General features: G+C 44.8%; 1 protein-coding gene across 1 annotated transcript in view; it reads right to left on the bottom strand.

Annotated features, from left to right (window-relative positions):
* The window catches only part of LOC110494842 (synapsin-2), a 278,300-nt gene that overhangs the window by 12,939 nt on the left and 241,851 nt on the right, over positions 1-23,510 (bottom strand). The window contains exons 8-11 of the mRNA XM_036950994.1: positions 18,970-19,044; positions 12,360-12,462; positions 6,122-6,253; positions 230-281 (exon numbers count right to left, since the gene is read on the bottom strand). Of these exons, the coding sequence (XP_036806889.1) occupies positions 230-281; positions 6,122-6,253; positions 12,360-12,462; positions 18,970-19,044 (362 nt within the window). The remainder of the gene's footprint in view (positions 1-229; positions 282-6,121; positions 6,254-12,359; positions 12,463-18,969; positions 19,045-23,510) is intronic.

Below are 23,510 nucleotides of genomic sequence, written 5' to 3'. Positions count from 1 at the left end.
CAGGGCGACGCTGGGCCAATTGTGCGCCGCCTCATGGGTCTCCCGGTCATGGCCAGCCTGGGATCAAACCCGGGTCTGTAGTGATGCCTCAAGCACTGCGATGCAGTTAATTTGACCACTGTGCCACTCAGGAGGCCAGCCTGAGATTTCTAACTGGCCAATCACTTGGCCTGAACCTGACTGGTTTCTACAGTAACACCATTACGGTCTAGGATGTAATGTAAACAACCTTGAGATTGGCGCCACTGTCCGGGGTTCTTGGTTGGCTCTGCCACTTCCCTCTGAAACAGACAGAGACATAGACATACATCATGACAGGTAGCACTGGCATAGTTACATGGTGGAATAGCTCAGGTATCAGGTAGCACGGGCATAGTTACATGGTGGAATAGCTCAGGTATCAGGTAGCACGGGCATAGTTACATGGTGGAATAGCTCAGGTATCAGGTAGCACGGGTATAGTTACATGGTGGAATAGCTCAAGTATCAGGTAGCACGGGCATAGTTACATGGTGGAATAGCTCAGGTAACAGGTAGCACGGGTATAGTTACATGGTGGAATAGCTCAGGTATCAGGTAGCACGGGCATAGTTACATGGTGGAATAGCTCAGGTATCAGGTAGCACGGGCATAGTTACATGGTGGAATAGCTCAGGTAACAGGTAGCATGGGCATAGTTACATGGTGGAATAGCTCAGGTATCAGGTAGCACGGGCATAGTTACATGGTGGAATAGCTCAGGTATCAGGTAGCACGGGCATAGTTACATGGTGGAATAGCTCAGGTAACAGGTAGCACGGGTATAGTTACATGGTGGAATAGCTCAGGTATCAGGTAGCACGGGCATAGTTACATGGTGGAATAGCTCAGGTAACAGGTAGCACGGGTATAGTTACATGGTGGAATAGCTCAGGTATCAGGTAGCACGGGCATAGTTACATGGTGGAATAGCTCAGGTATCAGGTAGCACGGGCATAGTTACATGGTGGAATAGCTCAGGTAACAGGTAGCACGGGTATAGTTACATGGTGGAATAGCTCAGGTATCAGGTAGCACGGGCATAGTTACATGGTGGAATAGCTCAGGTATCAGGTAGCACGGGCATAGTTACATGGTGGAATAGCTCAGGTATCAGGTAGCACGGGTATAGTTACATGGTGGAATGGCTCAGGTATCAGCAACATAATCAGCAGTACAATACAGGTCTGTGACAGCTGTAACACATATTTAAGTTTTTCTGGATTGCTAAGACACTTTTAATGAACTGGGGTCCACTTGATCCCCATCAGAACCTAATGAGCACAACAGTATTATTTTTAGCTAAAGTGTAATCAATTTCTCATTGCTTTCACACACAATGCAAATGCAAAAGCTGATACAAATTACTCCCATGAATGTGAAGCTCTTCTTCTCTTCATGTGCAAAACTTATTGTTCAATTAGACCTTATTCATGCATAAAAGAGGCCACCTCTGAATTTCTTTTTGCAAGAATGGACCAAGTAAGAGGCCAAGGGCAAGGACAAAGGAGAGATAGAGGTGCCCATAGAGGAAGAAAGTTCAGCTCTAAGTTCAAATGGAAAAAGTTCAAGAAAAGCCTTTTGTTTCTGGATATTCATGCTCTTTAGTGACATTCTTTCTGCATTGGTCATCTTTGGTCAAATCATTTTTGGAAAAAATAATATAGCCCATGCTGTGATAATATTTTTACCTATTATGGTACATACTGTAATTATATACTAAGCTATATGAAATTGTTTTAATAAGGTCATACCAAGGATAATTTAGCTGTTTGAATATATATATATATATATATATATGTATAAATATATATATACATACAGTACCAGTCAAAAGTTTGGACACACCTACTCATTCAAGGGGTTTTCTTATTTTTTTCATAATTTTCTACATTGTAGAATAATAGTGAAGACATCAAAACTATGAAATAACACATGTAGGTTACCAAAAGAGTGTTTAACAAATCAAAAAATAATTTATATTTGAAATTCTTCAAAGTAGACACCCTTTGCCTTGATGACAGCTTTGCACATTCTTGGCATTTTCTCAGCCAGTTTCATGAGATAGTCACCTGGAAGCATTTCAATTAACAGATGTGCCTTGTTAGAAGTTAATTTGTGGAATTTCTATCCTTCTTAAATTTGTTTGAGTCAATCAGTTGGTTGTACCAAGGTAGGGGTGGTATACAGAATATAGCCCTATTTGGTAAAAGACCAAGTCCATATTAGGTCAAGAACAGCTCAAATAACCAAAGAGAAACAGTCCATCATCACTTTAAGACATGAAGGTCAGTCAATCTGGAAAATTTCTAGTTCTAGTGACAGACACATCTCAACCTCTCAAGAAACACGAGCAATGGACATTAGACCGGTGGAAATCGGTCCTTTGGTCTGATGAGTCCAAATTTGAGATTTTTGGTTCCAACCACCATGTCTTTGTGAGATGTAGAGTAGGTGAACGGATGATCTCTGCATGTGTGGTTCCAACCGTGAAGCATGGAGGAGAAGGTGTGATTGTGTGTGGATGCTTTGCTGGTGACACTGTCTGTGATTTATTTAGAATGTAAGGCACACTTAACCAGCATGGCTACCACAGCATTCTGCAGTGACACGCCATCCCATCTGGTTTATTCTTAGTGTGACTATAATTTGTTTTTCAAGAAGACAATGACACAACACACCTTCAGGCTGTGTAAGGGCTATTTGACCAAGAAAGAGAGTAATGGAGTTTTGCCTCAGATGACCTGACCTCCACAATCACCCAACATCAACCCAATTGAGATGGTTTGGGATCAGTTGGACCGCAGAGTGAAGGAAAAGCAGCCAACAAGTGTTTAGCATATGTGTGAACTCCTTCAATACTGTTGTAAAAGCATTCCATGTGAAGCTGGTTGAGAGAATGCCACGAGTGTGCAAAGCTGTCATCAAGGCAAAGGGTTTACCAATATTTTGGTTACTACATGATTGCATATGTGTTATTTCATAGTTTTGATGTCTTCACAATTATTTTACAATGTAGAAGATAGTACAAATAAAGAAAAACCCTTGAATGAGTAGGTGTGTCCACACTTTTGACTGGTACTGTATATATTTGATGAAAACATTTTTGGGGCCTTACTGCTATTAGCCCATACAAACACAGGGAATAGCTTATATTCGCTACATATTATATATTATATATATTCCTATATCTGAGAGATATAAGAAAGACCAAGAAACATTTGTTCTTTTTTTTTTTACATGTATTTAACCCAATTTGTTTGGCACTCAACAGTATCCATATACATATACAGTGCCTTCAGAAAGTATTCAGACCCCTTGATTATTTTCAACATTTTGTTGTGTTACAGTTTTATTCTAAAATTGATTAATTAAATAAAAAATCCTCATCAATCTACACACAATAACCCATAATGACAAAAGAGAAAGAGGTTTTTAGAAATTTTGGCAAATCGATTCAATTTAAAAACAAAAATACCTTATTTACATAAGTATTCAGATTGAGTATCAACTTCAACTTGATTGGAGTCCACCTGTCATACATTTAATTGATTGGACATGATTTTGAAAGGCACACATCGGTCTATATAAGGTCCCACAGTTGACAGTGCATGTCAGAGCAAAAACCAAGCCATGAAGGGTACTAAATATCTGCAGCATTGAAGGTCCCCAAGAACAGTGTTCTCCATCAATCTTAAATGGAAGAAATTTGGAACCACCAAGATTCTTCCTAAAGCTGTCCGCTCAGCCAAACTGAGCATTCGGGGGAGAAGGGCCTTGGTCAGAGAGGTGATCATGGTCACTTTGACAAAGCTCTAGAGTTCCTCTGTGGAGATGGGAAAACTTTCCAGAAGGACAAACATCTCTGCAGCACTCCACCAATTAGGCCTTTATGGTAGAGTGGCCAGACGGAAGCCACTCCTCAGTAAAAGGCCCATGACAGCCCACTTGGAGTTTGCCAAAAGGCACCTAAAGGACTCTCAGACCATGAGAAGCAAGATTCTCTGGTCTGATGAAACCAAGATTGAACTATTTGGCCTGAATGCCAAGCGTCACATCTGGAGGAAATCTGGCACCATCCCTACAGTGAAACATGGTGGTGGAAGCATCATGCTGTGGGGACGTTTTTCAGCGGCGGTGACTGGGAGACTAGTCAGGATCGAGGCAAAGATGAACGGAGGCGAATGTTCACCTTCCAACAGGACAACAACCCTAAGCACACAGCCAAGACACCACAGGGGTGCTTTCGGGACAAGTCTCTGAATGTCCTGAGTGGCCCAGCCAAAGCCCGGACATTTCAGGAGAGACCTGAATAGCTGTGCAGTAAAGCTCCCCATCCAACCTGACAGAGCTTGAGATAATGGGAGAAACTCCCCAAATACAGGTGTGCCAAGCTTGTAGCGTCATACCCAAGAAGACCCGATGCTGTATTTGCTGCCAAAGGTGATTCATCAAAGTACTCAGTAAAGGGTCTGAATACTTATGTAAATGGAATATTTCCGGGTTTGTTTATTTTATAAATTAGCAAACATTTAAAAAAATCAGTTTTTGCTTTGTCATTATAGGGTATTGTGTGTAGATTGAGTAAATCGTTTTTTCCCCTCATCAATTTTAGAATAAGGCTGTAACGTAACAAAACATGGAAAAAGTCAAGGGGTCTGAAAACTTTCCGAAGGCACTGTATACTTCCATTAATTTTATTCAACTGGTACTTGGGGACCTTCAGATGAGTGTTGTGAGGCCTGTGGGCATCCAAGAGCAAAAAAAAAAACGATGTGTTTGTGAGAGTCTCACCTTTCCATAGAGGGAAAAGCTCAAACTGGTGTAGCTCAAACTGTTCATATGCTACAGACAGAAGTTGGCAGATCGGCTGTACCAACTTCACACGCTTGTAGGGGTCTTATAGCAAAATGTAGGCCAAACCATTCGGACGCTACAGACGATTTTGTGGGATGTCTCATGGTCTGACAAACACAACTTTTACCGTGGAAGTGTGACATCGGCAGATGTGGTGGATTGAGACACATCCAATTAAAAAAACAAATATCTCTAGCTTAAACTGACAGATTTTTATGGGAATTGTTGTATTATGCTAATTTGATTTTTGCTGGAGTCCAGACATCGACAGGGGTGTAATGCATTTTGCAAATTAAGTGGGTTATTTTGGCCACTGTGTTTCAGTTTGGGGCTGCGTGTTAATAGTTTTCAAAAAGTGAATTCTGAGTGGACAAATGTGCTCAAGCAATTGAGAAAAACTGTAACATATAAAGCTGTTGACATATATAGACAAACATGACAGAATGTACAATGAGGAAGGACTGATAATGAGTCTCCCCACCAGGGGGTGCCGTGAGCAAAGACAAACTGTTCTGAAAACAACATGACAGCAAAGATCAAACTTCATCTCCATTTCACTCCTCACATCTTTAACCTGCAACTCAGATATAGTGTCTACTGAGGGATGCAGATACACAGTAGTGATTGCTTCCTTATCGGTCTCTGGACAGGACAGTGATAGCTTCCTTACCGGTCTCTGGACAGGACAGTGATAGCTTCCTTACCGGTCTGGGCAGGACAGTGATAGCTTCCTTACCGGTCTCTGGACAGGACAGTGATAGCTTCCTTACCGATTTCTGGACAGGACAGTGATAGCTTCCTGACCAGTCTCTGGACAGGACAGTGATAGCTTCCTTACCGATCTCTGGAAAGGACAGTGATAGCTTCCTTACCGGTCTCTGGACAGGACAGTGATAGCTTCCTTACCGGTCCCTGGACAGGACAGTGATAGCTTCCTTACCTGTCTCTAGACAGGACAGTGATAGCTTCCTTACCGGTCTCTGGACAGGACAGTGATAGCTTCCTTACCGGTCTCTGGACAGGACAGTGATAGCTTCCTTACCGATCTCTAGACAGGACAGTGATAGCTTCCTTACCGTCCCCTGGACAGGACAGTGATAGCTTCCTTACCGGTCTCTGGACAGGACAGTGATAGCTTCCTTACCGGTCTCTGGACAGGACAGTGATAGCTTCCTTACCGGTCTCTGGACAGGACAGTGATAGCTTCCTTACCGGTCTCTGGACAGGACAGTGATAGCTTCCTTACCGGTTTCTGGACAGGAGAGTGAGTGGCCGTCCTTGGCTGAGCCTGGTTCATCTTAGTCAGCACCAGATCAGAGATGAGCTGCCTGTCCTCTGCCTGGTGCTCTCCGATCAGCTGCATGGAGGAACCCACAACCTGGCAACCCAAAGGCACAGTATACAGCAGTTATAACTACAACCAACCTGGCACCCCAAAGTCACAGTATACAGTCGTGGCCAAAAGTTAAGAATGACACAAATATTAATTTCCACAAAGTTTGCTGCTTCAGTGTCTTTAGATATTTTTGTCAGATGGTACTATGAAATACTGAAGTATAGTTAAAAGCATTTTATTGACAATTACATGAAGTTGATGCAAAGAGTCAATATTTGCAGTGTTGACCCTTCTTTTTCAAGACCTCTGCAATCCACCCTGGCATGCTGTCAATTAACTTCTGGGCCACATCCTGAATGATGGCAGCCCATTCTTGCCTAATCAATGCTTGGAGTTTGTCAGAATTTGTGGGTTTTGGGCTGACCAACCAGTGTTCCCGCACATTGGCTAACTGGGCAAATCTGCATTGTGTTACGCCACCCACCACCCGCCAACGCCTCTTTTAAGCTACTGCTACTCTCTGTTAATCATATATGCATAGTCACTTTAACCATATCTACATGGACATACTACCTCAATCAGCCTGACTAACCGGTGTCTGTATGTAGCCTCGCTACTTTTATAGCCTCGCTACTGTATATAGCCTGTCTTTTTTCTGTTATTTTATTTCTTTACTTACCTATTGTTCACATAACACCTTTTTTGCACTATTGGTTAGAGCCTGTAAGTAAGCATTTCACTGTAAGGTGTTGTATTCGGTGCACGTGACAAATAAACTTTGATTTGATTTTGTTTGTCCACCCGCCTCTTGAGGATTGACCACAAGTTCTCAATGGGATTAAGGTCTGGGGAGTTTCCTGGCCATGGACCCAAAATCTCAATGTTTTGTTCCCCGAGCCACTTAGTTATCACTTTTGCCTTATGGCAAGGTGCTCCATCATGCTGGAAAAGGCATTGTTCGTCACCAAACTGTTCCTGGACGGTTGGGAGAAGTTGCTCTCGGAAGATGTGTTGGTACCATTCTTTATTCATGGCTGTGTTCTTAGGCAAAATTGTGAGTGAGCCCACTCCCTTGGCTGAGAAGCAACCCCACACATGAATGGTCTCAGGATGCTTTACTGTAGCGCTCACCTTGTCTTCTCTGGACAAGCTTTTTTTCCGGATACCCCTAACAATCAGAGAAAATGACTTTACCCCAGTCCTCAGCAGTCCAATCCCTGTACCTTTTGCAGAATATCAGTCTGTCCCTGATGTTTTCCCTGGAGAGAAGGGGCTTCTTTGCTGCCCTTCTTGACACCAGGCCATCCTCCAAAGTCTTTGCCTCACTGTGCGTGCAGATGCACTCACACCTGCCTGCTGCCATTCCTGAGCAAGCTCTGTACTGGTGGTGCCCCAATCCCGCAGCTGAATCAACTTTAGGAGACAGTCCTGGCGCTTGCTGGACTTTCTTGGGCGCCCTGAAGCCTTCTTCACAACAATTGAACCGCTCTCCTTGAAGTTCTTGATGATCCGATAAATGGTTGATTTAGGTGCAATCTTACTGGCAGCAATATCCTTGCCTGTGAAGCCCTTTTTGTGCAAAGCAATGATGACGGCACGTGTTTCCTTGCAGGTAACCATGATTGACAGAGAAAAAAACAATGATTCCAAGCACCACCCTCCTTTTGAAGCTTCCAATCTGTTATTCGAACTCAATCAGCATGACAGAGTGATCCTTGTCCTCGCAAAACACTCACACCTGTGTTAACGAGAGAATCACTGACATGATGTCAGCTGGTCCTTTTGTGGCAGGGCTGAAATGCAGTGAAAATGGAATTCAGTTCATTTGAATGGCAAAGAGGGACTTTGCAATTAATTGCAATTCATCTGATCACTCTTCATGCCATTCTGGAGTATATCTTTTTGGGATAGGGGGCAGCATTTTCACTTTGGATGAATTGCATGCCCATAGTGAAATGCATCCTACTCTGTCCTAGATTGCTAATATATGCATATTATTATTACTATTGGATAGAAAACACTCTGACGTTTCTAAAACTGTTTGAATTATGTCTGTGAGTATAACAGAACTCATATGGCAGTCAAATTTGGAAATTCTGGGGCTGGTTGATGTTAAACTCATCGTCTATTCACATCCCAGTAAGATATGGATCTTTTCTTACTTTCCACGCCTTCCACTAGATGTCAACAGTCAGTAGAATGTGGAATGAAGCCTCTAGTGTGATGTGGGGCAGATGGCAGCTATTTGAGTCAGTGGTCTGGCAGAATGCCAGTTCCTGGTCAGGCGCATTACTCATGATATCGCCATGCGTTCCATTACTCTGTAGGCAAAAACGAATGCTCCGGTTGGAACGTTATTGGATATACAGTGGGGCAAAATAGTATTTAGTCAGCCACCAATTGTGCAACTGTATATGATAACAACATCCTGAAGATTGATTCTCTACTTAGTTTGACCAGTTTATTCGACCTGGAATATAACTTTTTAAAGTTTTCGTCCGAGTTCGCCTGGACAGGCGCCAGCGTTTGGACATGTGAACTAAACGTGCTAGCAAAAGTAGCTAATTGGACACTTTTAATGGACATTATCGAACAAAACAACGATTTATTACGGAACTAGGATTCCTGGCACTGCATTCTGATGAAAGATCATCAAAGGTAAGGCAATATTTATGATGTAATTTCTGTTGACTCCAACATGGCGGAGAAATGTTGTGTACTTTTGAGCGCCGTCACAGACTATTGCATGGTATGCTTTTTCCTAACTGACACAGCGGTTGCATTAAGAACAAGTGTATCTTTAAGTAAAACATGCATCTTTCATCAAAGTTTATGATGAGTATTTTTGTTATATGACGTGGCTCTCTGTAATTACTCCGGATATTTTGGAGGCATATCTGAACATGGCACCAATGTAAACCGAGATTTGTGGATATAAATATGCACATTATCGAACAAAACATAAATATATCGTGTAACATTATGTCCTATGAGTGTCATCTGATAAAGATTATCAAAGGTTAGTGATTCATTTTATCTCTATTTCTGCTTTTGTGACTATCTTTGGCTGGGAAAAATGGCTGTGTTTTTTGGATTTGGTGGTGATCTAACATAATCATATGTTGTGTTTCCGCTGTAAAGCATTTTTTAAATCGGACACGATGGGTAGATTAACAAGATGTTTATCTTTCATTTGCTGTATTGGACTTTTTAATATGTGAAAGCTACATATTTCAAAAAAATATTTTTGAATTTCCCGTGCTGCCTTTTCAGCGGAATGTTGTGGGGGGGGTTCCACTAGCTGAACTTGTGTCCTAGACAGGATATGCAAATTGCCATCATACAAACTGAGGCAGCAGACTTTGTGAAAATGAATATTTGTGTCATTCTCAAAACTTTTGGCCACGACTGTACATCAGTTAGAACTAGAACCAACCAAACAAAATAAACAGTAAATGGAGTCCGGTATGGAGTCCAGCAAAATAACTAGTGGGGGTACTATGGAGTCCAGCAAAATAACTAGTGGGGGTACTATGGAGTCCAGCAAAATAACTAGTGGGGGTACTATGGAGTCCAGCAAAATAACTAGTGGGGGTACTATGGAGTCCAGCAAAATAACTAGTGGGGGTACTATGGAGTCCAGCAAAATAACTAGTGGGGGCACTATGGAGTCCAGCAAAATAACTAGTGGGGGTACTATGGAGTCCGGCAGAATAACTAGTGGGGGTACTATGGAGTCCGGCAAAATAACTAGTGGGTGTACTATGGAGTCCGGCAAAATAACTAGTTGGGGTACTACGGAGTCCAGCAAAATAACTAGTGGGGGTGCTATGGAGTCCAGCAAAATTAATAGTGGGGGTACTATGGAGTCCAGCGAAATTAATAGCGGGGGTACTATGGAGTCCAGCAAAATAACTAGTGGGGGTACAATCGAGTCCAGGAAAATAACTAGTCCCCCTATCAGCCCTGCTACCTCTACTAACCCCAATTTCAGCTATCCTACCTCTACTAGCCCCACTATCAGACCTACTACCTCTACTAGCCCTACTATCAGCCCTACTACCTCTACTAACCCTACTATCAGCCCTACTACCTCTACTAGCCGCACTATCATCTCTACTACCTCTACTCACCCTACTATCAGCCCTACTACCTCTACTAGTCCAACTATCAGCCCTACTACCTCTACTAGCCCCACTATCAGCCCTACTACCTCTACTAACCCCACTATCAGCCCTACTACCTCTACTAGCCCCACTATCATCTCTACTACCTCTACTAGTCCCACTATCAGCCCTACTACCTCTACTAACCCCACTATCATCTCTACTACCTCTACTAGCCCCACTATCAGACCTACTACCTCTACTAGCCCTACTATCAGCCCTACTACCTCTACTAACCCCACAATCAGACCTACTACCTCTACTAGCCCTACTATCAGCTCTACTACCTATACTAACCCCACTATCATCTCTACTACCTCTACTAGCCCCACTATCAGACCTACTACCTCTACTAGCCCCACTTTCAGACCTACTACCTCTACTAGCCCCACTATCAGGCCTACTACATCTACTAGTCCCACTATCAGCCCTACTACCTCTACTAACCCCACTATCATCTCTACTACCTCTACTAACCCTACTATCAGCCCTACTACCTCTACTAGTCCAACTATCAGCCCTACTACCTCTACTAGCCCCACTATCAGCCCTACTACCTCTACTAACCCCACTATCAGCCCTACTACCTCTACTAACCCCACTATCAGCCCCACTACCTCTACTAGCCCCACTATCATCTCTACTACCTCTACTAGCCCCACTATCAGCCCTACTACCTCTACTAGCCCCACTATCATCTCTACTACCTCTACTAGTCCCACTATCAGCCCTACTACCTCTACTAACCCCACTATCATCTCTACTACCTCTACTAGCCCCACTATCAGCCCTACTACCTCTACTAGCCCCACTATCATCTCTACTACCTCTACTAGTCCCACTATCAGCCCTACTACCTCTACTAACCCCACTATCATCTCTACTACCTCTACTAGCCCCACTATCAGCCCTACTACCTCTACTAGCCCCACTATCATCTCTACTACCTCTACTAGTCCCACTATCAGCCCTACTACCTCTACTAGTCCAACTATCAGCCCTACTACCTCTACTAACCCCACTATCAGCCCTACTACCTCTACTAGCCCCACTATCATCTCTACTACCTCTACTAGTCCCACTATCAGCCCTACTACCTCTACTAACCCCACTATCATCTCTACTACCTCTACTAACCCTACTATCAGCCCTACTACCTCTACTAGCCCCACTATCATCTCTACTACCTCTACTAGCCCCACTATCAGCCCTACTATCTCTACTAGTCCCACTATCAGCCCTACTACCTCTACTAGCCCCACTATCAGACCTACTACCTCTACTAGCCCTACTATCGGCCCTACTACCTCTACCAACCCTACTATCAGCCCTACTACCTCTACTAGCCGCACTATCATCTCTACTACCTCTACTCACCCTACTATCAGCCCTACTACCTCTACTAGCCCCACTATCATCTCTACTACCTCTACTAGTCCCACTATCAGCTCTACTACCTATACTAACCCCACTATCATCTCTACTACCTCTACTAGCCCCACTATCAGGCCTACTACATCTACTAGTCCCACTATCAGCCCTACTACCTCTACTAACCCTACTATCAGCCCTACTACCTCTACTAGCCCCACTATGAGACCTACTATCTCTACTAGCCCCACTATCAGACCTACTACCTCTACTAGCCCCACTATCAGACCTACTACCAGACCTACCGTCAGCCCAACTGTTGGCCCTACTGTCAGCCCGACTACAACTCTCAGCCCTACTACCTCTAGTAGCCCCACTATCAGCACTAACATCCCTACTACCGGACCCACTATCAGCCCTACTACCTATCAGCCTGATACCAAACCTACTTAGACGGAAAAACACTTTACACAATTACATACTGTATAAGCTAAAATGAACTACATAACTCTTAATTGCTCTACTGAACACCACCACAGACAAATAGAATGTGTAACATATCAGGTAATTGATGGGATCTTAATGACAATATTATAGAGATCAGAGCATACCTCAGTGATGTAGTCCTTCCCATCCTTTCCACAGATGGCTTTGACTGCACAGATCTCTAGACCTCCAAAGATCTCTGAGCAGATGTCCACCCACTGCTTGTACCTGTCAGGAGAGACAGGGTTAGCCCACAGAGCTAAAGTCAACCACAGCTTGTTCCCGGGAGAGACAGGGTTAGCCCACAGAATTAAAGACAACCACAGCTTGTTCCTGAGAGAGACAGGGTTAACCCACAGAGCTAAAGACAACCACAGCGTGTTCCTGAGAGAGACAGGGTTAGCCCACAGAGCTAAAGTCAACCACAACTTGTTCTCGAGAGAGACAGGGCTAGCCCACAGAGTTAAAGACAACCACAGCTGGTTCCTGACAGGAGAGAGACAGGGTTAGCCCACAGAGCTAAAGACAACCACAGCTTGTTCCCGAGAGAGACATAGTTAGCCCACAGAGTTAAATACAACCACAGATTGTTCCTGAGAGAGACAGGGTTAGCCCACAGAGCTAAAGACAACCACAGCTTGTTCCCGAGAGAGACAGGGTTAGCCCACAGAGCTAAAGACAACCACAGCTTGTTCCTGACAGGAGAGAGACAGGGTTAGCCCACTGATTCAAAGACAACCACAGCTTGTTCCTGACAGAAGAGAGACATCACAATGTCAGTGTAACCAACCAGGTATCAAAATCTGGGTCGTTCACATTAATCAAGACGGTGTAAATCCATTGAGCTAAATCCTGGCCATTATCATGGGGAGCTAACACGAGTCTTCAGGTCTCAGGCAAGGTTACATATCACAAGCACATAGTTCACTGAATCACCTCAGTTACAGCATGTGGACTACAGGCCCTCCAGTGAGCCTACAACTCTAAGATGAGCTACAGTGACTGATGAGACTCATTAGACTCAACCACACTGAGACAACTCCACACCGACTGTACTGTATCTGCAGGCTACATAGTCTCACAAAGTATTTCCTCGAATAACAAGAACCCATATCATTATTCAAGTCTGCTGGCTTCAGACAAAGAGGAGGTTGGCTTCTTGGGGAGGAGGCAGGCAGAGTAGAGCAGCTTGGCCAACATCTGCTTTTGTGATCTACTCAGAACCACCCTGGACAGAACACGCTCCACAACATCCAGGATTTGAGGGAAGTGCAAATCTCTCTGTATTGGGAATCTTTAAAAGGAGTAGAGTGGTGTTGCTAGCATTGTCTATAATTGACTTGTTCAGTGAAGAGTAGAGTTGATAAAACCGTAACCCCTACCATTAACTCTAGCCTCTCCCTATAACCCCAACCCCTCCCTATAGCCCTAATCCCTCCCAATAACCATAACCCCTCACTATAACCCTGACCCCTACATATAACCCTAACCCCTACCTATAGCCATAACCCCTCCCTATAACCCTAACCCCTACCTATAACCCTAATCCCTACCATTAACCCTAACCCGTCCCTATAACCATAACCCCTCCTTATAACCGTAACCCCTCCCTATAACCCTGACCCCTCCCTATAACCCTAATCCCTACCATGAACCCTAACCTCTCCCTATAACCCTAACCCTCCCTATAACCCTAACACTACCTATAACCCTAACCCTAACCCCTACCTATAACCATAACCCCTACCTATAACCTAAACCCCTACCTATAACCATAACCCCTACCTATAACTCTAACCCTAACCCCTACCTATAACCCTAACCCCCCTATAACCCTAACCCCTCCCTATAACCCTAACCCCCCCTATAACCCTAACACTACCTATAACCCTAACCCCTACCTATAACCCTAACCCCTACCATTAACTATAGCCTCTCCCTATAACCCCAACACTACCTATAACCCTAACACTACCTATAACCCTAACCCCTACCTGTAACCCTAACCCCCCCTATAACCCTAACCCCTACCTATAACCCTAACACTACCTATAACCCTAACCCCTACCTATAACCCTACCCCCCCCTATAACATTAACCCCTCCCTATAACCCAAACCCCTCCGTGTAACCCTAATCCCTACCTATAACCATAACCCCTCACTATAACTCTGACCCCTACATAGAACCATAACCCCTATCTATAACCCTAATCCCTACCATTAACCCTAACCCCTCCCTATAACCATAACCCCTCCCTATAACCCTGACCCCTACATATAACCCTAACCCCTACATATAACCCTAATCCCTACCATGAACCTTAACCCCTCCCTATAACCCTAACCCTAACCCTCCCTATAACCCTAACACTACCTATAACCCTAACCCCTACCATTAACTCTAGCCTCTCCCTATAACCCCAACCCCTCCCTATAACCCTAATCCCTCCCAATAACCATAACCTCTCACTATAACCCTGACCCCTACATATAACCCTAACCCCTACCTATAACCCTAACCCCTACATATAACCCTAATCCCTCCCTATAACCATAACCCCTCCCTATAACCATAACCCCTCACTATAACCCTAACCCCTACATAGAACCATAACCCCTATCTATAACCCTAATCCCTCCCTATAACCATAACCCCCCTATAACCCTAACCCCTACCTATAACCCTAACACTACCTATAACCCTAACCCCTACCTATAACCCTAACCCCCCCTATAACCTTAACCCCTCCCTATAACCCAAACCCCTCCGTGTAACCCTAATCCCTCCCTATAACCATAACCCCTCACTATAACCATAACCCCTCACTATAACCCTGACCCCTACATAGAACCATAACCCCTATCTATAACCCTAATCCCTACCATTAACCCTAACCCCTCCCTATAACCATAACCCCCCCTATAACCCTAACCCCTACCTATAACCCTAACACTACCTATAACCCTAACCCCTCCCTATAACCCAAACCCATCCGTGTAACCCTAACCCCTCCCTATAACCATAACCCCTCCCTATAACCCAAACCCCTCCGTGTAACCCTAACACTACCTATAACCCTAACCCCTCCCTATAACCCAAACCCCTCCGTGTAACCCTAACCCCTCCCTATAACCATAACCCCTCCCTATAACCCAAACCCCTCCATGTAACCATAACCCCCCTATAACCCTAACCCCTAACTATAACCCTGTCCCCTACATATAACCATAACCCCTACCTATAACCCTAATCCCTACCATTAACCCTAACCCCTCCCTATAACCCAAACCCCTCCGTGTAACCCTAACCCCTCCCTATAACCATAACCCCTCCCTATAACTGTAACCCCTTCGTGTAACCCTAATCCCTCCCTGTAACCCAAACCCCTACCATTAACTATAGCCTCTCCCTATAACCCCAACACTACCTATAACCCTAACACTACCTATAACCCTAACCCCTACCTGTAACCCTAACCCCCCCTATAACCCTAACCCCTACCTATAACCCTAACACTACCTATAACCCTAACCCCTACCTATAACCCTACCCCCCCCCTATAACATTAACCCCTCCCTATAACCCAAACCCCTCCGTGTAACCCTAATCCCTACCTATAACCATAACCCCTCACTATAACTCTGACCCCTACATAGAACCATAACCCCTATCTATAACCCTAATCCCTACCATTAACCCTAACCCCTCCCTATAACCATAACCCCTCCCTATAACCCTGACCCCTACATATAACCCTAACCCCTACATATAACCCTAATCCCTACCATGAACCTTAACCCCTCCCTATAACCCTAACCCTAACCCTCCCTATAACCCTAACACTACCTATAACCCTAACCCCTACCATTAACTCTAGCCTCTCCCTATAACCCCAACCCCTCCCTATAACCCTAATCCCTCCCAATAACCATAACCTCTCACTATAACCCTGACCCCTACATATAACCCTAACCCCTACCTATAACCCTAACCCCTACATATAACCCTAATCCCTCCCTATAACCATAACCCCTCCCTATAACCATAACCCCTCACTATAACCCTAACCCCTACATAGAACCATAACCCCTATCTATAACCCTAATCCCTCCCTATAACCATAACCCCCCTATAACCCTAACCCCTACCTATAACCCTAACACTACCTATAACCCTAACCCCTACCTATAACCCTAACCCCCCCTATAACCTTAACCCCTCCCTATAACCAAAACCCCTCCGTGTAACCCTAATCCCTCCCTATAACCATAACCCCTCACTATAACCATAACCCCTCACTATAACCCTGACCCCTACATAGAACCATAACCCCTATCTATAACCCTAATCCCTACCATTAACCCTAACCCCTCCCTATAACCATAACCCCCCCTATAACCCTAACCCCTACCTATAACCCTAACACTACCTATAACCCTAACCCCTCCCTATAACCCAAACCCCTCCGTGTAACCCTAACCCCTCCCTATAACCATAACCCCTCCCTATAACCCAAACCCCTCCGTGTAACCCTAACACTACCTATAACCCTAACCCCTCCCTATAACCCAAACCCCTCCGTGTAACCCTAACCCCTCCCTATAACCCTAACCCCTCCCTATAACCCAAACCCCTCCATGTAACCATAACCCCCCTATAACCCTAACCCCTAACTATAACCCTGTCCCCTACATATAACCATAACCCCTACCTATAACCCTAATCCCTACCATCAACCCTAACCCCTCCCTATAACCCAAACCCCTCCGTGTAACCCTAACCCCTCCCTATAACCATAACCCCTCCCTATAACTGTAACCCCTTCGTGTAACCCTAATCCCTCCCTGTAACCCAAACCCCTCCGTGTAACCCTAACCCCTCCCTATAACCATAACCCCTACCTATAACCCTAACACTACCTATAACCATAACCCCTACCTATAACCCAAACCCCTCCGTGTAACCCTAACCCCTCCCTATAACCATAACCCCCCCTATAACTGTAACCCCTCCGTGTAACCCTAATCCCTCCCTATAACCCAAACCCCTCCGTGTAACCCTAATCCCTCCCTATAACCATAACCCCTCCCTATAACCATAACCCCTCCCTATAACTGTAACCCCTACCTATAACCATAACCCCTACATAGAACCATAACCCCTATCTATAACCCTAATCCCTACCATTAACCCTAACCTCTCCCTATAACCATAACCCCTCCCTATAACCTTGACCCCTCCCTATAACCCTAACACTACATATAACCCTAACCCTAACCCCTACCTTTAACCATTTTTATTTATTTTTTATTTTATTTTACCTTTATTTAACCAGGCAAGTCAGTTAAGAACAAATTCTTATTTTCAATGACGGCCTGGGAACAGTGGGTTAACTGCCTGTTCAGGGGCAGAACGACAGATTTGTACCTTGTCAGCTCGGGGGTTTGAACTCGCAACCTTCCGGTTACTAGTCCAACGCTCTAAACACTAGGCTACCCTGCCGCCCCAACCATAGCCATAACCCCTACCTATAAACATAACCCCTACCTACAACCCTAAACCTAACCCCTACCATGAATCCTAACCCCTACCAAAACCATAACCCCTACCTATAACCCTAACCCCTACCTATAACCATAAACCCTACCTATAACCATAACCCCTACCTATAACCCTAACCCCTCCCTATAACCCTAACACTACCTATAATCCTAACCCCTACCTACAACCCTAACCCTAACCCCTACCTGTAACCCTAACCCTACCAAAACCATAACACCTACATATAACCCTAACCCCTACCTATAACCATAACCCCTCCCTATAACCCTAACCCCTACCTATAACTCTAACCCCTCCCTATAACCCTCCCTATAACTCTAACCCCTCCCTATAACACTAACCCCTCCCCATAACCATAACCCCTCCCTATATCCCTAACCCCTCCCTATAACCCTAACCCCTAAATATAACCCTAACCCTAACCCCTTCCTATAACCCTAACCCCTCCCTATAACTCTAGCCCCTCCCTATAACCAACTGTAACCCAGACCAATAACCCTAACCCCTACCTATAACTCTATCCCCTACATATAACCCTAACCCCATGCTGTAACCCTAACCCCTACCTATAACCCTTAACCCTACATACCTATATACCTAACCCCTACATATAACCCTAACCCCTCCCTATAACCCTAACTCATCAATATAAACCTAAACCTAAACCTAACCCTTACCTATAACCCTTACCCCTATCATTTACCTAACCACTACCTATAACCCCTACATATAACCCTAACCCTTACCTATAACCCTAACCCTAACCCCTACCTATAACCCTTAACCCTACATACATATAAACCAAACCCCTACCTATAACCCCTACATATAACCCTAACCTATTACCCTAACCTCTCCCTATAACCCTAAAACATACCTATAAACCTAAACCTAAACCTAACCCTTACCTATAACCCCAGCCCCTACCATTAAGCCTAACCCCTGCATATAATACTAACTCCTCTCTATAACCCTAACTCATTAATATAAACCTAAACCTAAACCTAACCCTTACCTATAACCCTAACCCTAACCACTACCATTAACCCTCTACAATGTAGAAAATAGTACAAATAATGAGAAGGTGAATGAGTAGTTGTTAAACCTAACCCCTACCTATAACCCTAACCCCTACCTTGCTTGTAATATTAGTCAGACCGATGCGACTCACTTGTCTGTCATGGCCACCTGTTCCAGCATGGCTGATCCTGTGTTGCTCTTCCAGTTCCCAGAGATGGATGTCCGCCTGGGGGAGAAAAATTAACAGACATGGTGAACACACACACACACACACCTACACCTATTCAGGACCTTGATACCAGTCCATGTGGGGTCATGTGGGGTCAAACAACATCAGGAGGGCTAGCTCGGAACTTCTGATTTTAAAGAACTGATTCTAGCGCTGAAAGATTCCAAAAAGCGGCTAATAATTTCAGGTCCAGTACCATCGTTGGTCCGCGGGTGTGAAAGATCTGTTGGAAACACTTTAATAGATAACTTTGACACCTTCTGGAAACAGAAGATACTTTACAGGAATGACGGAGTCAATCCAAATCATCTTGGCTCCTGGACTCTGTCCACGCATTTCAAGGCTGCGTTGAGACAATTACTTACCAATGACCCAAAACCAACTCAGTTAATCCCTACCATTGTGTTGCTGCATCAAATGTACATTATCCTTGGGGCATTGGCAGACACAATGTAAGTAACTTAATGTATGTCCCTTTAACTGCCTTGAATACCTCTGTTGAGCCTACAGCTATTGTATGCAGTAATCATGTGCCTATGAACCAGAGTTATACTGTTAGCACTGCATTTCACCCTGCACTATCATCTCCAATATAAATAACATGAGCAAGTCTACTTCTGATAAGCTCCCCAGTAAAGCATTAAAAACAATCAAGCATCCCAGGAAAGTGCTATAAATAGCCCTTATTAAAATATGTATTTTAAAACCTGTTATGGCAAGGCGATCCCCGAGGGGAACTCCACCCCCCATTCAGCTGAAAAGGTGCCGCAGGGAATTCAAATATATTCTTTATGAAACATTTAACTTTCACACATTAAGTCCAATACAGCAAATGAAAGATAAACATCTCGTTCATCTACCCATCATGTCCGATTTTTAAAATGTTTTACAGCGAAAACACAACCTATATTTATGTAAGCCACCACCAAATCAAAGGAAAAATGCAGCCACTTTTTCCAGCCAAAGATAGAGTCACAAAAGCAGGATTAGAGATAAAATGAATCACTAACATTTTGAAAATCTTCATTAGATGACACTCATATGACATGTTACACAATACATTTATGTTTTGTTCGATAATATGCATATTTATATCCACAAATATCGGTTTACATTGATGCCATGTTCAGAAATGCCTCCAAAATATCCAGAGGAATTATAGAAAGCTACGCCAGAACAGAAATACTCATCATAAACTTTGACTAAAGATACATGTTCTACATATAATTAAAGATATACTGGTTCTTACGCAACCGCTTGTGTCAGATTTTTTAAAAACGTTACGAAAAAAGCCTACCATGCAATAATCTGAGACAGCGCTCAGACGTAAAAGTATTTCTCCGCCATGTTGGAGTCAACAGAAATACGAAATTACATCATAAATATTCCCTTACCTTTGATGATCTTTCATCAGAATGCAGTGCAAGGAGTCCTAGTTCCACAATAAATCATTGTTTTGTTCCATAATGTCCAATACTAGTGTCCAATTAGCTGCATTTGCTAGCACTTTCAGCTCACGTGCCCAAAAGCTGAGGCTGGTCCAGGACAACTCGCACGAAAACTTCAAAAATATATATTCCAGGTCGAATAAACTGGTCAAACTAAGTAGAGAAGCAATCTTCAGGATGTTATTTTCATATATATCCAATAACGTTCCAACCGGATCATACATTTTCATCTGCAGCCAAATGGAACGACTGTGGCACCCACAGAGAAATGCGCCACAGGGAAATTGCATTCTGCCAAGACTGTGACTATTTCCGCTCCCATTCGGTCAAAGTTCACACCAGAAGCTCCATTCCACATTCTACTGAATGAAGACATCTAGTGGAAGGCGTAGGAGGTGCTACCAGATCCATATTGTTTGGAAAGGAAGGGGCGATGACGTCAAATTTGACCCACATTCAGAATTTCACTTCTTGTTTGGAAGATTGCCTGCCCTATGAGTTCTGTTATACTCACAGACATAATTCAAACAGTTTTAGAAACGTCAGAGTGTTTTCTATCCAACAGTAATAATAATATGCATATATTAGCAATCTAGGACAGAGTAGGATGCAGTTCACTATGGGCATGCAATTCATCCAAAGTGAAAATACTGCCCCCTATCCTCAACAAGTTTTAAGAAACAGGTTTATGAAGTCAATAACTTGCTTGTAACACATGACATTCATATTCTGACTATCTCTGAAACTCACTTAGATAACACCTTTGATGATACAGTGGTAGAAATACATGGTTATAACATCTACCGAAAAGACAGAAATGCCAATGGGGGTCTATTGCGGTCTATATTCATAACCAGATTCTGTCACACCCTGATCTGTTTCACCTGTCTTTGTGATTGTCTCCACCCCCTCCAGGTGACGCCCATCTTCCCCATTATCCCCTGTGTATTTATACTCGTGTTCTCTGTTTGTCTGTTGCCAGTTCGTCTTGTTTGTCAAGTCAACCAGCATTTTTTTTTGTCTCAGCTCCTGCTTTTCCCCAGTCTCTCCCTTTTTCTCAACCTCCTGGTTTCGACCCTTGCCTGTCCTGTCTCTGAGCCCTCCTGCCTGCCCACTCTGCCTGCCCCTGACCCTGAGCCTTCCTGCTGTCCTGTACCTTTGCCCCACCGCTGGATTACCAACCTCTGCCTGACCTGACCCTGAGCCTGCCTGCTGTCCTGTACCTTTGTCCCTGTTGCTGTAATAAACATTGTTACTTCGACATAATCTGGGTCTTACCTTCAAACCGACCATGACTGACCCATCAGACCCAGGCCAGCTTCGTGGCCTTATGGTGTGGTCCAAATGTTGGCTGAACGCCATGACCAGCCCCTCAGTAACCCAGCTGCTAGCAGCGTCATCTCATCGGCCACTCCACCTTCTCGGGAGCCCCTCTTACCCCCCCCGGGAACGCTTCAATGGAGAGCCGAGCACCTGTCCGGCATTTCTAGCTCAGTGTGCCATAATTTTTGAGTTTCAGCCCTCCTCCTTCACCTCAGATCACTCCAAGATAGCCTAGCTCATCACGCTGATGTCCGGGAGGGCTCTCACCTGGGCTACTGCTGTATAGGAAAAACAGCCGGCCATATGCATTAGTCTGGAGGGTTCGTGGGAGAGGTGAAGACATTTGTTTAGCCCCGTTTTCCGGAAGAGAAGTTGCCTGGAAGCTAATCCAGCTTCGGCAGGACTCCTGTAGTGTGGCCGACTATGCGGTGGAATTCCGCACGTTGGCAGCGGAGAGTGCATGGAACCAGGAAGCACTGTTCGGTATGTTCCTGCACAGCGTCTCGGAGGAGATCAAGGACGAGCTTGCGCTCGGGAGTTACCCACAGACCTCGATTCCCTCATGGTTTTGACCATCTGAATCGATGGGCGACTACGGGAATGACGGAGGGAGAGGAAATTTGACTTCGCTCGCAAGCCCAGGGATTCAACCTTTTCTCTGAGTCATCCCGGAGGTTCCCGATGATCCCGTTGCCGAGAGAACCAGAGGCTTCCCGACCTTCCCCGAGAGTTGCCGAAGACAGCTGAGTCACCGCTTCCCGAGCCCATGCAACTAGATAGAGCTGGGCTAAAACCAGCGGAATGGCAATACAGGATTAACCCAACACTCTTGTCCTTTAAAAAGATCAGGCTCTCTGGTAGGAGTGAGTACTCTGGTGGGCCACAGGGATAACTTTCCTGCTTCCCTTGCTCACACCCCTGTTCATGCCATTCTGCTGTGGGGAAACCAGCCTAAATCTCTCCGGGGCCGGGGGCCGATGACTCTGGGGTCAATGAGAGTTCTTTTGGACACTACCCTGGCTCCTGAGCTGAACATCCTCACTCAGCCCCTCTCCACTCCCATGGATGTTAGAGCATTGGACGGGCTCTCTATAGGCCGTGTCACTCCTTTTACCACTCCCATCAACCTACGGGTGTCAGGGAATCACAGCGAGACTATTCAATTCCTGCTCATCAAGTCTCCTCAGATTCCCAAGGATTGGGATTCTCTTGGCTCCAGCGACACAATCCCCTCATTAACTGGTCTACGGGATGTCTTTCTGGGGGCTTTCTGGGGGCTTGGAAGGTGCCCCAGACCGCTCCGCAATTCCCGTGGAGTACCAGGACCTTCGGGAGGTGTTCAACAAGACCTGGGCCACTTCGCTTCCGCCGCACCGACCATATGACTGCAGGATTAACCTCTCCCTAGTACTCACTGTCGGGTACAAGAGACCGAGGTAATCGACATCTACATTGGGGACTCCCTAGCTGCAGGATGTATACATCCCTCGTCCTCTCCAGTGCAGGATTCTTCTTTGTGGAGAAGAAGGACAAGACCCTACACACGTGCATCGACTACTGGGACTCAATGACATAACGGTGAATAACTGCTATCCGCTACCACTCATCTCCTTGGCCTTCGAGCCACTCCAGGGGGAGCGCCTGTCATCAACATTGATGACATTCTCGTCTTCTCCCGCCCCCAAGAACATG

Source organism: Oncorhynchus mykiss, chromosome 17 (assembly GCF_013265735.2).
Source record: "Oncorhynchus mykiss isolate Arlee chromosome 17, USDA_OmykA_1.1, whole genome shotgun sequence".
Classification (NCBI taxonomy): domain Eukaryota; kingdom Metazoa; phylum Chordata; class Actinopteri; order Salmoniformes; family Salmonidae; genus Oncorhynchus; species Oncorhynchus mykiss.
This window is presented reverse-complemented; position numbering and strand designations above follow the sequence as displayed.